The 15166-nt window shown below is 41.9% G+C and overlaps 1 protein-coding gene across 1 annotated transcript in view; it reads right to left on the reverse strand.

Annotated features, from left to right (window-relative positions):
- Nucleotides 1-15166, reverse strand: part of kif21b (kinesin family member 21B) — a 66845-nt gene that overhangs the window by 24539 nt on the left and 27140 nt on the right. Inside the window, exons 2-17 of the mRNA XM_008299205.1 lie at nt 11493-11715; nt 10414-10596; nt 9344-9493; nt 7749-7883; nt 7173-7355; nt 6916-7031; nt 6132-6327; nt 4912-5101; nt 4711-4774; nt 3506-3736; nt 2571-2694; nt 2342-2480; nt 1826-2014; nt 1533-1732; nt 1336-1443; nt 394-710 (exon numbers count right to left, since the gene is read on the reverse strand). Coding sequence (XP_008297427.1) covers nt 394-710; nt 1336-1443; nt 1533-1732; nt 1826-2014; nt 2342-2480; nt 2571-2694; nt 3506-3736; nt 4711-4774; nt 4912-5101; nt 6132-6327; nt 6916-7031; nt 7173-7355; nt 7749-7883; nt 9344-9493; nt 10414-10596; nt 11493-11715 — 2748 coding nt within the window. The remainder of the gene's footprint in view (nt 1-393; nt 711-1335; nt 1444-1532; nt 1733-1825; nt 2015-2341; nt 2481-2570; nt 2695-3505; nt 3737-4710; nt 4775-4911; nt 5102-6131; nt 6328-6915; nt 7032-7172; nt 7356-7748; nt 7884-9343; nt 9494-10413; nt 10597-11492; nt 11716-15166) is intronic.

Consider the following 15166-nt stretch of genomic DNA (forward strand, 5'->3'; position numbering starts at 1 on the left):
GATGAAAGATTTAAGAAAAAACAGATTTGCATGAGAGGAAAAATTACAACAAGCAGCAACAAAGTTCAGTCACAAATCAAAATCCCTGAGAGAAAGCAACCAATTAGTATTCCCACTGACAAATCAGAGACCTCCAGTCTTATAAAAACCTACATTTAACACATCAAATGATTTTAAAAAGTTCTTTGTTAGGGAAACTCAATCAAATTTCACTCATTAAATTCAAGGCCCACAAATAAACCCCATAATTTTCCTAGACATCATTAACTAATTGTATAGCTGACTGACCAGTAAGTACAGTATGTAGCAGTGTAACTAAATACAGTATCAATGCATACTCTCTGTACATGTGTACAGTCAAGGTTTTGCAATGGCAACATCAAGTCATCTTACCCAATGACCCGTGTTCCATCCATGCTGCCCTCGCTCTCCCCCAGGTATCCATACACGCTGTTCTTGTTGTTCCACTGCCGCACCAACCCGCTGACGGTCCTCGCCGTCTCAGGTTCGGAGCTGCTAGCCGTTGTGCTGGCTGACAACTCGGCTCCAGAGTCTGTAACTGGGGGAGTCTGGTTCCAGCGGGCCACGCGTCCAGCCACGCGATCTGACATGGGCTTGGCCAGACGCCGCAGGGCCGTCACCTCCTGCGTCTTCCTGCGCAGCACCATCTCCTGCTGCCGCTTCTGAGACTCCAGAGCTCGAATCTGGTACTGATGGGCAGGAGGGAGAGAAACACAGTACGTTTATCATTCAGTGTTCATCTACGTGTCATTTAGATTCCTGAGCGGAGACAGCTCACACGGCAGACTTACAAAGCATTGATCATGAAGTGATTTTAAGACGCAGATGAAACTCTAAATCAAAGGATTGTGAATGAGGTCTACAGTATGACAGTGTAAATGTTTTCATGCTCATTAATAAGTCATGTCCTCCAGGGAACACAAATAAAGATGGAAGTTAATACATGTAGAGAATGTACTAATCTTCCAAACATGAAAGTGATACCAGCAGTCTGTGTGCAATATGTACACGATACATAAATGAGGTTTCAGTGTGCCAGGCTGACAGATGGATGTGCATTTACAACATTCATGCATGAATGACTCTTGATATACATTAGAGGAATTTGACTTTGGACGACGATGACACAAGCTCCAGTATATTAAAGCTTACACTCACTCATATATGGAAAACATTTCCCTTGTTGTTGTGTCATGAGCTAACTGTGACACATCTCCACCTAATTTCCCAATAATAAAATCCTATCCTCAAAACTGTTAACAAATATAAGGGTACATATTTCCCCCGTCCCCATATACACAGTTGCTGCCCAACCTCTTGTCGTCGCTGCTCCTTCTTGAGCTGGGCGATCTCCCGGTTCCTCTTTGCCTCCACCATCCTCCTCCTCTGCTGCTCCTCCTTCATCTGCTTCATCAGCGTCACCTGAAAACAGGGGACAAAATTACCTTCAGAGAACATCCATTGACCTTGCTCCCATTCCTCCCTACTTTCTCTCGTTGCGCTCTCCTTACTTTGGCTTTCTTCATCTCGTTGACTTCGGCCTGGAGTTTTTTCAGCTCCCTTTCGTACCTCCCCTGGTTTTTGAGGAGGCGTGCGTGTTCCTTCTGCGCCGCTTGTAGCTTGAGCAGGTCACGGTTCATCTCCTTTAGACGTTTCTCGTACTCCTGTTTGATCTTGTTGGCCTTCTCCTCCGTGTAGTTCTCCATGGACACTGCACAAACACGTAATAATGTTAAAGGGCTATTGTCAGGATACTTTAACTTACACAACACTTTTAACTCAGTGAATAAATAACTTTACTCACTGAGGTTCTGCAGCACACGGTCTCTCTCCAGCTGTGTGTCTCTGATCTTGTTTTGCAGCAGGATGAGCTTCTCCTCATACTGCAGCTTTAGCATCAGTAGCCTCCGCTGACTGTTCTCCAGCTCGTCTATCAGCTTCTGCTTGATTTCAATCTCGCAGGTCAGATCTGCCAGGTCCGCTTGGAAGTTGGCTGCAGGTCAGGGAGTTTCAAAGAGACTTTAGGCCCTATTCTACATTTTTTGTACATTATGTATATACGTATATTTACAAAAAGGTCCAAATTGGGCCATCATGCTGCTAAATCTAAAAAGCTTGTTTTGTATTCTTATTGACATCAAACCTAAAACTTACATAGGCATTTGTTAATTCATGTGTTTGCTTATTTTTGTCTCTTTCTAGCTTCAGTCTCAATAGTTTGTCAAATTGAAAAGAGTTCCTAATTAGAGAGGACAAGCTATAAACTATAAATGCACAAAAAGGTCAAGTTATTTTATAGGAACAGTTGTCAGAAACACACCTTTCTCATCAGAGTCCGAGTCTGAATCCACCAGGCTCTCATCACTGTCGAACTCATCCTCCTCCTCCCTGCACTCCTCCTCGTCCTCCCCCTCATCCTCATCACAACCACTCTCCTCCTGCAGCGGAGACATGATGTCCTGCACGCAGAAACACACGTAGAAAGTCCATCAAGACTTTGTTCTGTGTATTTAAATGCTTAGAACTGAACACATCTACGTGAGCCTTACCTCGGTATAATTGTCATCTGAATCGATCTCTCCGTTCTGTCCGTTTTCTCCACTTTGCCCGTTCTCTCCGTTCTCGTGAGTGTGCAGCTTTACTCGTTTTTTCAGCCCTTTCTCCAACTCTGGACTGCAGGAGGAGAAAAGCATGTCGGTCAAGCCAGGTAAAAGCCGGCATTTAAAGAAATATGCATGGAATCGCTTACAGGGATTTTCCAAAGAAATTCCCTCAGTTAACCTTACAGTTGTATCCCCAGAAGAGTTTTGCCCTGCAGGAACACTTTGTGCGAGCGAGATGGCACGCGCTCCTAACATTCACCATTAGTGCTGTGGGAGTGTTGCCAAGTGATGTGCTTATGGCAAAATCAGCCCTCTAGAGTCATTAGCAAAGTCTTCTTCAGCTCATCTACTCTCAGCATGCCCTTTTAGCTCTTAAATTTTATTACCAATTTTATTTGCCCCTTTGCTCCCTCTTTTACAGTGCTTACCACCCATCCCATCTCCAAATTCCTGTCTCTACGCCATTAGACCTCAATTAGCCTGTTAGGCTGCGTGCTCCTCTCTCATGACCCAATGGCCGAACGACTGAGACAATTTTGTCCAAGCCAGTTGCTACTACTCAGCATTGGCAGCATCCCAGTTCTATTTGGGAGCAGGCGGTCCCAAAGCCCTAATTGACTTGTGATGTGGCTCTTAAGGAGAAAAGTAATGAGGAGAGGAGAGTATATAGGCAGGAAATAATATGTACTCATAATGCTTTCTCAGCTTTTAAAACATGCACAGGTTCAGCTTAAGAGGAGCAATTAGAAATTAAATTTGCGTAAAGCTGAGATGTTTGGAGATATAAAGACCTGACAGCTTCTCTGATTCTGTGACATTTCCGTTGACCTCGGCCCTGATTTGTTCTACATTTAATAAAGTTTGCGTCTTTCTCCCTTTACCTCATCCTCCTCTGTCTCCTCTCCTTCTTCTTCAGCCTCTCGATGTCCAGCTTGGCTCGGCGTAACACGTCCGTCATCTCAGCCTCCATGGACATGGGGGCAGGGGAGGATCCAGGAGGGTGACCGGGGGCAGGGCTGAGGCTAGAGGCGGGGAACGGAGAACGTGCTGAAAGCCGGGCCGCCTGGCGTCGCAGTGATTCGTTCATGGACTCGCTCTCAAGAAGTTTGGTTCTGACCGAGGAGGAAACAGAAAGAGACAATGGAGTTCTTCGTATTCATGATGTCTTTCTGCTTGGTTTGGAGACTCGACCCAAGTAGTCACAAGCTAATTAAAGCAGTTAAGACAGGTTTCTTCCAGTAATTATGAATCTTCTGCAGTTCAATCCACTCTCAGCGGCATGTGGAAGCTTGTTTCAGTCAGCATTAGCAAGCTGTAGAAAAATATTACAATGAAAATGACACTAATGAGTCAGTTCACTTATTTTATGACTATTCTCTCCTTGTGGGATTGTTAAGTCTCTGAAACCAGAAACCTGCCGGGTGAGTTTAATTATTTTATTTTATTTTATTTAAATTACCGAAGTTACAGCATTTGTCAGAGCAACAAACTGTAAAACCAGAAGAAAAAAAAAGAGGATTTTCAGCTTTCTAAAGCTCCTGGAACAGTTGTCATTTTCAGTTTCTTTGGGAAAATTAACCAAATCTAAGCTGGTGACATTTTATCAAAATCACGTTATTCTATGTGTCGCTTTTAGAAATTTGCCAAAACAGAAGACTCCACACCCTGACTCAACTGTGACCAACAAACACATGACAAACATTTAGAGAATTCTCAGATGAACTAGGCTGAACTGCAGACTGTGTTTATACAGCGCAGATCGGAGACAAATACTAAAACAAGCTAAATATGGAAGTAATAATTCCATATTGCACTTAGAACTAATTCTGTACATATTGATTGTTGGTTCTTAAAAAATTTTTTGGCAAAATAAATATTCAAAGAAACTGAACTTTTAAGGCCACTTTTTAGAAAAGTAACATAAATGTGTTTGATGAATCTCTGAAGATTAGAGAACCTCCCTCATATCTCTTTAATATAAAGATGGGGGGGGATCACTTTGATTTTCAAAACAATTAAACCAATGAGTTATAATGACGTTTAAAGAAAGAACAAAAAGGCGTCACGGAGGGTCTGAAGTTCTTACCTGAGTTCTTCAACCTCTCGAATATAGTTCTGTATTAGAGTCCCAATCTCCTCATTGCCCTCACCTAGTGGTCAAAGGTAAAAATACATTCAGGTCACACAAATGGAATACTGTGAATTACATTTAGTCACAATCAAGAAAGGTTTCATCGAAGGGGACAGAACTCGTTGTTTGAAGTAATTAAGCATCTCTCTCACGTACTTGACTTGGTGAGCAGAGTGCTGACCTCGTTGGCCAGCAGATGTGTTACACGGGTGTTGAGGTGGTCGATGGTCTCTTGCATGGCCTTAACTCGGAGGCGCAGCGTGTCGTTTTCTCTCTGCAACATGGCATTCTCCTGGTACAGGTCACTGTAGCCCTCTGAACCATCCTCACATGCTACACGCTTCCCCTGCCCAACAAACAAATGACCATAAACATATTTCAGGAGGGGGGGAAAAAAAAGTCAGAGCAGGAAAACAAACCGGTTCTAAATCGGCATTCATACACATATTGGACGCTGCAGGCCGAGAAAACACAGAGCTATTGTTCAAAAACAGTTAAGTCTGTCTGTGGCTCTTTAAGCAGCTATTGTTGAGTTTTGAATGCTTAATACTGAAAAAAACCCTGTTGTGTAAGCGCTCGAACAGAGACTTACTATTTAATCCAGTCACAGCTCGCAGACCTCCACTCATCGAACACTCCATTACTTCCAGACTCCAGTCACATCACATCCCTTATTACCACATCGAGGTCAGCCCACAGCCCTTCTTCATAGTCACTTCCCTCTAGTAACTGTGGTAACCCTCTTAATCCCATAATAGACTGACAACCGAGCTAAATGATTGCTCGTTTTTTTTCAGAGCCCCGGAGGTCAAAGCTGATGAAAAAGTGGAGACTCTTTGCAGACTTTTCGGGAATTTTCTCCCCACTTCTCTTCACATCACACTCCACAGACTCTCTACAGTTCAATAAATTCAGCTAAAGGATCAATTTATGTCTGTGTTACACTGTAAAATGCTGACCTTTCATCCATTAATCTTCCTCTTCGTCAGGTTCTGTTTGCACTATAGAAAAGGCATGCGTGTTCCAGTAATGATCTTTAATTTGATACAGCCATCAGCAGGTCTGCCCTCTGCTTTTATTACATACCCTCCAATACCATCTTCTCCTATTCCCATTAGTGTTGTCTTTAGTCTTATTCTGCTCCGTTACTATTCTCAGATTCATCCATCTTGTCGCCCCTCTCATAGAGCCCAGTTTCATCAGTTACATCGACAGCTACGTGTTATCACTCATTTTCATCTGACACTTTTCATTCCTCATCTCTTCCCTCTTTTCCATTCATCCCCTCTTTTCTTTTCCACTGAGCTCCTCTAGGTTTTTTTTTTCTTCTTTTAACCATGTCTCTCCTTCCCACCATCTCTCCCTCCATCTCTCACCGCCTTGTACTCCATCAGCTCCATCTGGAGTCGGGCTATCTCGGCACGCAGGGCGCTGATCTGCTGGCTCGTCTTGTCCTGGTTCACCACCACCTTGTTCTTGATGTTTCGGGCGCGATTAGCGTACTTCAGCGTGTTCAGCGTTTCCATGAAGTCCCGGTCTGATGGGCTGACGCAGGCGATCATCACTGTGCGGCTGCAGGAGACGAAAAGACATTTTTGGTAAATGTTTGCACAGAATAAGAAGAGTTGTGCCTACAGATCATTGTCATATTGCTACAAGGAGAACATACAGTATAACACTCAGGCACAACATTAACATGGTGTGTTTTCAGGTCAATAACTTAACCAATAAGGTTGCAACTAGCAATTATTTTCACTATTGACTGAGCTATTAATCAGTTTATCTAAAAAATGTCAGAAAACTGCAAAAACAGCCATTTACCAAAGACCAACAAGCTTACTCAGATGTCTTGTTTTATGTGATATACAGTTTTAAATTTGCTTTTATATATAGCACATAAAAACAACAATTTGTCCCTTTGGACCCTCAGATGTTTTTTTAGTGGAAGAATAACGATAATCAAAACAAACTATATATTTTTTTGTCAATAAAGTGACATATTAACTCATGATGAATTAGTGAACATTCTCACTTGTTGACAAAAATTATTATTTTTTCCACAATTGTCCCTTTATTCAATATTGTTTTTGTAATAATAATTATAACATGTTAGTAATTATTTTACAACAGTATGACTTTGTATGTACAGAATGTTGGTACCTGTTGCCTCCCAGTGAGTCTTGTAGCAGCCGGGTGAGTTTGGAGTCTCTGTACGGGACGTGGCCTCCCTTCTTGGTCTGATCCCCTAAAGCACTGATCACATTTCCCAGAGCCAGCTAACACGAGGAGGAAGGACATGCACACAGTATTTAAATACATACAATACAGTGGAAGAACCAATCAATGTACTATCATTTCTTCGTTTGCATGTTTTTTGTCACACCATCCACTGCAGAGTCCATCTCTGTCTCACTCACCAGTCCACAGTTAATAGAGATTCCCTCGCGTGCTCTTTCTCCTGTAGCTCCGGTGCGTTTGAGTCTCTCAGAACCAGCGAGGTCCACAAAGTGGAACTTGGCCATTAACGTCTCGTACTCCGGCTGAGCGATGGGGTTGGAGTCCACACCATTGAGCTCTCCGTTCTCCCCTCCTCCGTTCTGCTACCGGGGGTGGACAAACAAACAAATAAACAAGGAAGTAGGTTGAGAGGCGGTTGCCGAGTTACAGCCTCTTACTTGAAATGAGCAATTATTTCATCACCTTGATTGCTGCTGTGCATGTATTACTAAATTAATTATAGTTTATTTCCATTTTCTCTGTTCTGTATGCTTGCTCCATCATATCCGACTTCTCATTTTTACCATATTCGTATTATCCTTTTCTGCCTCCTCCTGCTTATAGCTGACAGATTTTTATTTAAGGGAGGACGATGATGAAATTGTAATAACACCCACCTCTCTCTCCAGACCTCCCTGTCATGCTTTTTAAAAATTATTTTACCTCTCTCTCATCTTACAAGCGCCCCGACCCACCGCTCCAAACCCGAATCTCACCATTTGCAGCTGCTGACAGACTCTCATTTGACAGAGGTGGATGGTGAAGATGGCGTGCGAGCGGGAGCTTTGGGCGTTCATCTGGGTGCTGGCTGTGGTGCGGGACAGAGCGCCAAGCTTCAGACACTGCAGCAGCTGCAGCACACACACAATGTATAGAGGAAATGTGGTCACTTTTAGTTTGAAGTTAGGAAGAGAAAACAGTGATCAACTCAGAAATAAATAATAGGACAATATCAAACAATTTTTTGTTGCTCGTGATCATTTTCTGGTCTCTGAGAATCCATGGAGGTGAGAACCAGCTCATTCAGTTAATGTCATTGTCCTCCCTGCTTACTTAAATAAGATTTTTCTCCTATTTTAATTTCCCTTTTAATTGTCTTCTCTGCTGGTAAGTTTCCTTCGCCTTCTTATCTCAACCTGCCTCCTTCCTGTCTTCTACTGACTCCATCACTGCCAAACTTCTCTCTCCTCCCTCACCCTGTTTTGACACTTCCTCTCCTCTCTCCCACAGAAGGGCCCATCTGTCTCTATTTGTCTCTCAGCTGTCTAAATTTTGAGGAATTTAAAGCGCAAATGAGCTCTTCCAGATCCAGCCTTTCTTTTCCTTCTCCTTCTGCATCCTTTAACAATCTGCTCACATTCTTCTTTATACTTCATCCCTTATATTAAAAAAAAACTCAGTAATTTTAAAAATGTCTCATCTAAGCCAATATTTACTGTAACCCTTCCCCCCAAAGCACCACCTGCCTTCTCTGTTAACCTCTTTAGCAGACAGTCCTCGTGCCCCACTGACCCCTTCATGTCCTCCTTCCTCCAAGCTGTCACAGCTGATCAGCTCACATTCATGTCAGCTATTACTCCTTTCTGATATAGTATGTCTGTACACGAGCCTGTCTTTCAAGAATGTCAATGCAATACCACTCATTTCTACATGATCACTTTACAGTCATGGGAAACAAATCAGAGCATTTATGATCTGAGCTTTGTACTTTGCAGTCCCTCAAAACTGCTGATGTCAAACACAAGATTTTAAAAAAAAAAATACAGTTGGTATTTTTTTTTCATGCTTTTGCATGAAATTTAAGACAATCTGAAGGTATTTAAAAATGGTAGATCAATACTTAATGAGGGCATTATTTTGCAAAGAGCCTTAAAATAGCATTGTGCTAGGTACCAGAAATAAACAAGCATTAATGAAAACTATATGGCAGACCAAACCAAGACAGATAACTGTTAGATGTGGATATAAATATAGATATACTGACATTCATATAGATACAGATATATAGATATAGATTCAGAATCTGTATCAATATCTGTATGAATACAGATTCTGTATCTATATCTGTAAATAGAGATACAGATATAGATACCAATATAGACACAGATTCAGATCAATAGATAAGAGATTCAGAATCTGCATCCCTATCAACAGTGTATCTCTGTGACAGATATAGGTACAGAATCTGTATCTCTATTTGTACATCTATTACTGAATCTGTATCTACAGCTGTAATATAGATACAGATATAGATATAGATATAGATATAGATATAGATATAGATATAGATATACCCCACACATGGACCCACCTCCTCCTCTGTGTGCACCAGTCTAGAAGTGACTCCAGTGGTGTAGATGCTGCCACTGGCATCCTCATGGATCTTGATGTTGGACTTCCTGCTCCGACTCTCAGGATCTCTGGCTCCGTCAAACAAGTCCAGGATCTCCTCATTGTACAACTACAGCAAACACGTACCCCAGCACATTAGCAAACATGGTGCAATTTAAGCATTGTTGGTAAAACAGCGACACACTGAATTGTTGCATAAATGCTAAAGTAATTTTATGTCGTAAACCTGATCTTTTAAAGAATCAATAGTTGAGATTCTGTTCTTTTCTCAAATCAGCGTTTCTTATTTACGAACAGCTCTGCGGCCACAGAGGTCGAACTAATGACCTCTCAGAAACCACTGAGGGTAGGGGTCAGGGAGGTCGGCTGAAAGCTCAGCTGTTCCCACCTACTGCCAAACACACACACACACACCCATCTGTTTAACATCAACAAAGATAACCTTTTGACCTGAGAACCTACCAAAAACACACTGATGACAAGGAGCAGGACAGACAGAGTAAAGAAATACAAACAAAGCTAGACTATTCTGTTCTGTATATTGTATTGTGTTTTCATAATACAATTTCTATTACGGTATGATTATTAAAGTAATCCAATCATGCACACACCCACGCATATAATGGTAAGGGCCCCAAACACAATCAAACATTTGCCTGCCAGAAACCCCTGGAGGAAATGATTACTTGTCATATTATCTAATTTCTCCTACACAAGCATCCCTCCCTCATTCTCATCCCTCGTTCTTATCTGTCTTCTGGCCCACAGTGATGAGGAATAATGTCAGAGGTAATGGTAAACATTAATCAGGACCAACAAAGCACAAGCAGACATTCCTGCCCATCTGTCTTCAGGTTGTCACATCCTGTTTGTGGAAGAGGGGGCTGATCCCCATTTTGTCCCATCTGGTTAGAGTTAATATGGCCCAATATCACACACACACACACACACACACACACACACACGCCGGCAAGCAGGAACATCAATATGGAATAATTAAAACAGATCAAGTAATTGCGTGTCGCCTACCTCCAGGAACTGGGCGCTGACTTTAAACTCGGGTGGCTGGGAGCCGGTCTCCTGGGCACGAAGCCTCCTGTTCTGGATTCCCTCAAACAGCTGGTGAACAGCCCGAGGGATGATGCCCTGCTCCTGCTGAGTCAGGCTCACGTCGAAGCCCGTCCCCATGGTGTAGGTCTTCCCTGAGCCCGTCTGAAAACACATTTCATCAAAGACAATGAGATCGTATTTACACTCCCAACAGCATCCCACATTTATGAACAGCGACCAGCGTTTACGTGCATGTAGTGGGAGTTTCAATTAACTGTGTCAGTATGTGTTTAAATATGCACGGCGTGGACTTCAATTGACATTTTTTTGTTTTGTTTTGTTTTTATGTTATTATTTATTACATATTTGGGGTGTTAACAAAGCCTATACATGCATTGAAGAATGTCTGTGTTTTTATAAGTTTTCCAAAAAGTACCACATGACCAGACTATTTTTTTTTTAAATGCTGTGCCTCCCTAAAAAACAAATAATGATAATAAAATAAAAATGAAATAACAAAAACTTCAAGACACAATGCCAAAGATGGGAACTATGCAAAAAAAAAAGTGTATGAATTTTAAATCCTGTGTCACCACCCATAACTTATTCTGGGACATAATTAATTTAATTATGTGAATTTCTCCACCGTGAGATTAATAAAGGCATATCTTATCTTATTTGCTATAATCATTTTGAACAGTGAAAAAGATCAGAAAACATGTGGTGCTATTTTTCTAAGATGGCCCCAGAGGTCTGGATTAAATGCTCAATGGGACGATCCTGACTGCGTGTTAAAGATGTGAGTATGTTCCCCATCTGTGAGATTCATCCTCTCAGTGTAACAGGTTGTGTTTTTCTTTTATGTTCACTTGTTTTTTCTTTCCTCCATTTTTTTGCACCACTCTCATTATGCTCAGATGCCACATTGTATGTAAATTTCCAGTGCAATCATTAGCATCTGTATCCAAACAGAGAATATATTATAAAAGCTTCCACAACTCTCTGTTATTAATTAATTATAAAAGAAATTCTCAAATGTAAAGACCTCACTGTCATACCTGGCCATAAGCGAACACGGTGGCGTTGTAGCCCTCGAAGCAGCCCTCGATGAGCTTGTACACGCAGGCCTGGTAGATGTGCTGCTGCTCTGAATCGATATCGAACACGAAGTCATAGGTGAATGCCTTGTCCTTTCCCAGGAGGACTTGTGGCTCTCCAGGTGTGACCAGCGTGCACACATGGCAGCCTTCTATTTTCTCCTTGGCCATCTGAGGACGAATCCTGTCAGAAGACGAACAGAAGAACAGGAGGCTCAGTTAATGGATAAAATGAATACATGATCAGAAATTAAAAAATGCTAAGTGAGTTCCGTCACACAGCTCAGCAGAAAAGCAACTGATTGAGCCTGAAGTGTTTTAATGTTTGAATGCATCATGCAGATAAAGCGTGACAATCTGATCCGACACAGCAGACATGCTGTAAACAAGCAGCAATGTGAATATGACAGCACAGTATGAAAAGCTTGTGAAAAGATGTCCACATCAAAGGCAAAACTTAAAATAATAATCAGTTTAAGAAATACCGCCTTAAATCACCATGTTTAATTATAGCAGACATTTAATCGCAGATGCCTCTGGCAACATAAAAACATAAACAAAATTAGTTTTTTATTCTGTTTTCTGCTGTTTCTACAATGTTGTCATTTTCAAACTTTAACCATAAAACTGGGTTGCAATGGGAATCCATTATACGCTACATGTTTTGACATGCAAAATATCGTCGTCCCTTTTAACCCATCAACTTATACCAGAGATGATCATCCTGATAGTTTAGTTAAGCTGCATACTACATGGCATGAAATGCTCTGAGCAGCGAGCCCCTGTTTCAACTCCTCTCCTCTCTTTACCCCACATTTTGTTGTCTGTCTTCATTGTTACTATCAAATAAAACCGTAGGGCTTCCATAAAGCCAAATAACCACAAAATAATGTTGTGTTTTTAAAAAGTACAGTGCACTCCTCTAACAATGACATAAACAGATAGAAATCGATGCAGCTGAACCAGAGATCATTGGGTTTATTCCACACTGTTTCCTTGGCAAAACCAGACACCAACCAATTCACAAGGCAACTCGACTCACTTGAATTCACATGACTACAGATTCACTAGTTGCTGCTCAAGTAGCCTGGAGCCTCCAGCCTTAAGCAGAGATAAAGAGCAGCTTATGAAAACTGAAATAAACAATCACGGTTAGTCATGTGTTAATGGTTACTGCACAAAGCTTCCACTGCTCCACTTTTCTGCAGTCCAGCGTGGATCAACACACAACTTCAGAATGTTTGTGTGAGTTTTTCCAGCTGAAGCTGCTCTGATTCTGGACAAACTAAAGATTTTTAGAGCATTCATCAGCTTTTGCGAGTTGGAAGGTCTTTCCTTTTTTCCAGCTGTGGCCACAGCTGAATGTCAGTGTTTGCCAGAGTGTGTTTTTTAAATCCTCCGTCTTCCCAAGTTGCAAATTTGGCCTAGAAAGCTACTTGTGAAATCATAAAAGCAGGATGGAGGCAGTTGAGGTGACTTTACAAGATTCACTCAGTAACTGGACATAATTTGATCATCTGAAGATCCAGAGTACATGTTGTGAACTACACCTGAATCCTAAAAACACTGCTGTCTCTGCTACCACTGGCCCTTTCATTAACTTGAGTAGATTTTTATTATATGCTGTATTTATGATTGTTTGATAGTTATTGGGGAGTAATGGCTGGTTATACTGGGATTTGCTACTCAGGAAAAACAATCATTGATCCTTAAAACCCACTGAAGGGCTATCATGTCACTGTGTCAAAAAGCCAAGCACTTTTTTAATCACTGTGCCTGTGTTTAGTCATTATAGCAGCACACAACACTGCCACCATGAGTCAGAGGTTATCTCTTGTAAACTGGAAATAACAAGAATTAACAAAGTGTTATTTCAAAAACTTACATTATTTCATGAACTGGGTGTCCAAAGGTGGAATATACATACAAATTAAGAATACCAGGGAGTTCAGTGCTTATATTTAAATCAAAAGGCAGGGTGTGATACAGTCGCAGGTCACTGACTACATGAAGAACGCTTTGCGTACCGTAGTTCAACCCCCAGCTGAACCTTTGCTGCCTGTCATTCACCTTTCTGTCTTTTCCCACATGTTCTGCCTTTGTCTACTGCCACTGTCGTATAAAGGCAAAATGCCAAAACTAAGTGGCAAAGAAACTTCACTTTGATTGACTGGTGGAGCAAAGTAAATCTGTGGCTCAAAAAAAAAAAAAGCAGGATGTTCACACAACTTTATAGGCTGGAACTAAACAGAAATCCATGACGGATGAACAACGCCGAGGACAAAGTATACACATTATCACCACATTTGTTTGTGCTGTTCATTTAGAAAGTCAGAGTTGAAAATGAGTAGTGAGGCATGAAATGGACAGTTGTGAGAAAAGACTAATACAAGCAGGGCCACTGATGATGATAAACCAGACAGGCGCATAAGTCATTATTACGGCGGCCGTTAATCCTTCTGCTGAGGACTCCGGGTTCTGCTGGGTTTTCCGCCCTGACAGGTAGTTCACTGCAGTTAATTGCTTTCACCTGACATCCCGGTTGTAAAATAATCCCTGATTAGATGAGTCCAAAAGAAAGCATCCACTGCTCCAGAACATCTTTGAACTTGCTGACAGAATGAGGGCCGAGTATTTAAGTTGGGGGATAATTTTAACTTGTTTGCCAGCAGAACGGCAGAAAAGCCTCGCAGGCAAGACGGCTGATTAATTTCGATAAAGCTGTTAAAAAAGTGACACTCTGTAACACGCCGGTGCTGCAGTGCTGGTTAATTATGAGAAAACATTACGGTGAAATGTTGCTCTCACATAATGCAATGTACATAAAACAGAAGATCTGTCAGGCTGCATGTTAATCTTGGGCTTTCAGAGGTACAATGTGGACACAGTGGGGAGGTAATCACTTTAAGCTGTGGAAAAAAACCATGAGCCAGCAGTATTGAAGCTCTGGGTCCACCACTCCACATGCTAAAGCCCCCCCCCGGTTCAATCTTTAGGGGATGCAAATCAACTCCCACACACACTAAGACTGCACCAGAGACTCCCTATGGGATGCTGCAACAAAGACACCCCCCCCTAACCATATACCATATACAGCTGCATTAGGATAGTGGCCAAACCACAAAGACACACACAAAGCAACTCCAGAAACAAATGCTGTATGCACGCAGTTCAAAAACAACCTACTGTACTATCTTCAATTCACACATGGTTCCTCTCAAGCATGCATTAAGTACCACACCCACCACTAACACTCACAGTAAATCCCTTCACCGCACACTGTTACAGTGCTGCAGACAGAAACGCACGCAGAGCCAACAGCGGCCTTTTCTGGCCCTCATTCAGGCCTTGAGGCATCACTGAAGAGAGTCTTCCCGGAAGGAATTAAATATATTAGAATAGTCCGATTCAGCAGCAGCCGCACGCTTGCCCAGACAACCTTATGACAAAGAGTGTGACTTTGAAAGCAGCTTGCAGACAGATGAGTTCTTTTTATTACTGGATGCGACCTTGACAGTGAGGTTAATGTATCTCAAACCACAGATCTCATATGAGCCGTGTTTAAACCAATTATCAACATAAAGTGGATATGACAGAGGAGGAGCACAATGGAGTTAACAGCAACAGGAAAGGCC

The sequence above is a fragment of the Stegastes partitus genome, unplaced genomic scaffold (genome assembly GCF_000690725.1).
Source record: "Stegastes partitus isolate 25-593 unplaced genomic scaffold, Stegastes_partitus-1.0.2 Scaffold1393, whole genome shotgun sequence".
Taxonomy (NCBI): Eukaryota; Metazoa; Chordata; class Actinopteri; family Pomacentridae; genus Stegastes; species Stegastes partitus.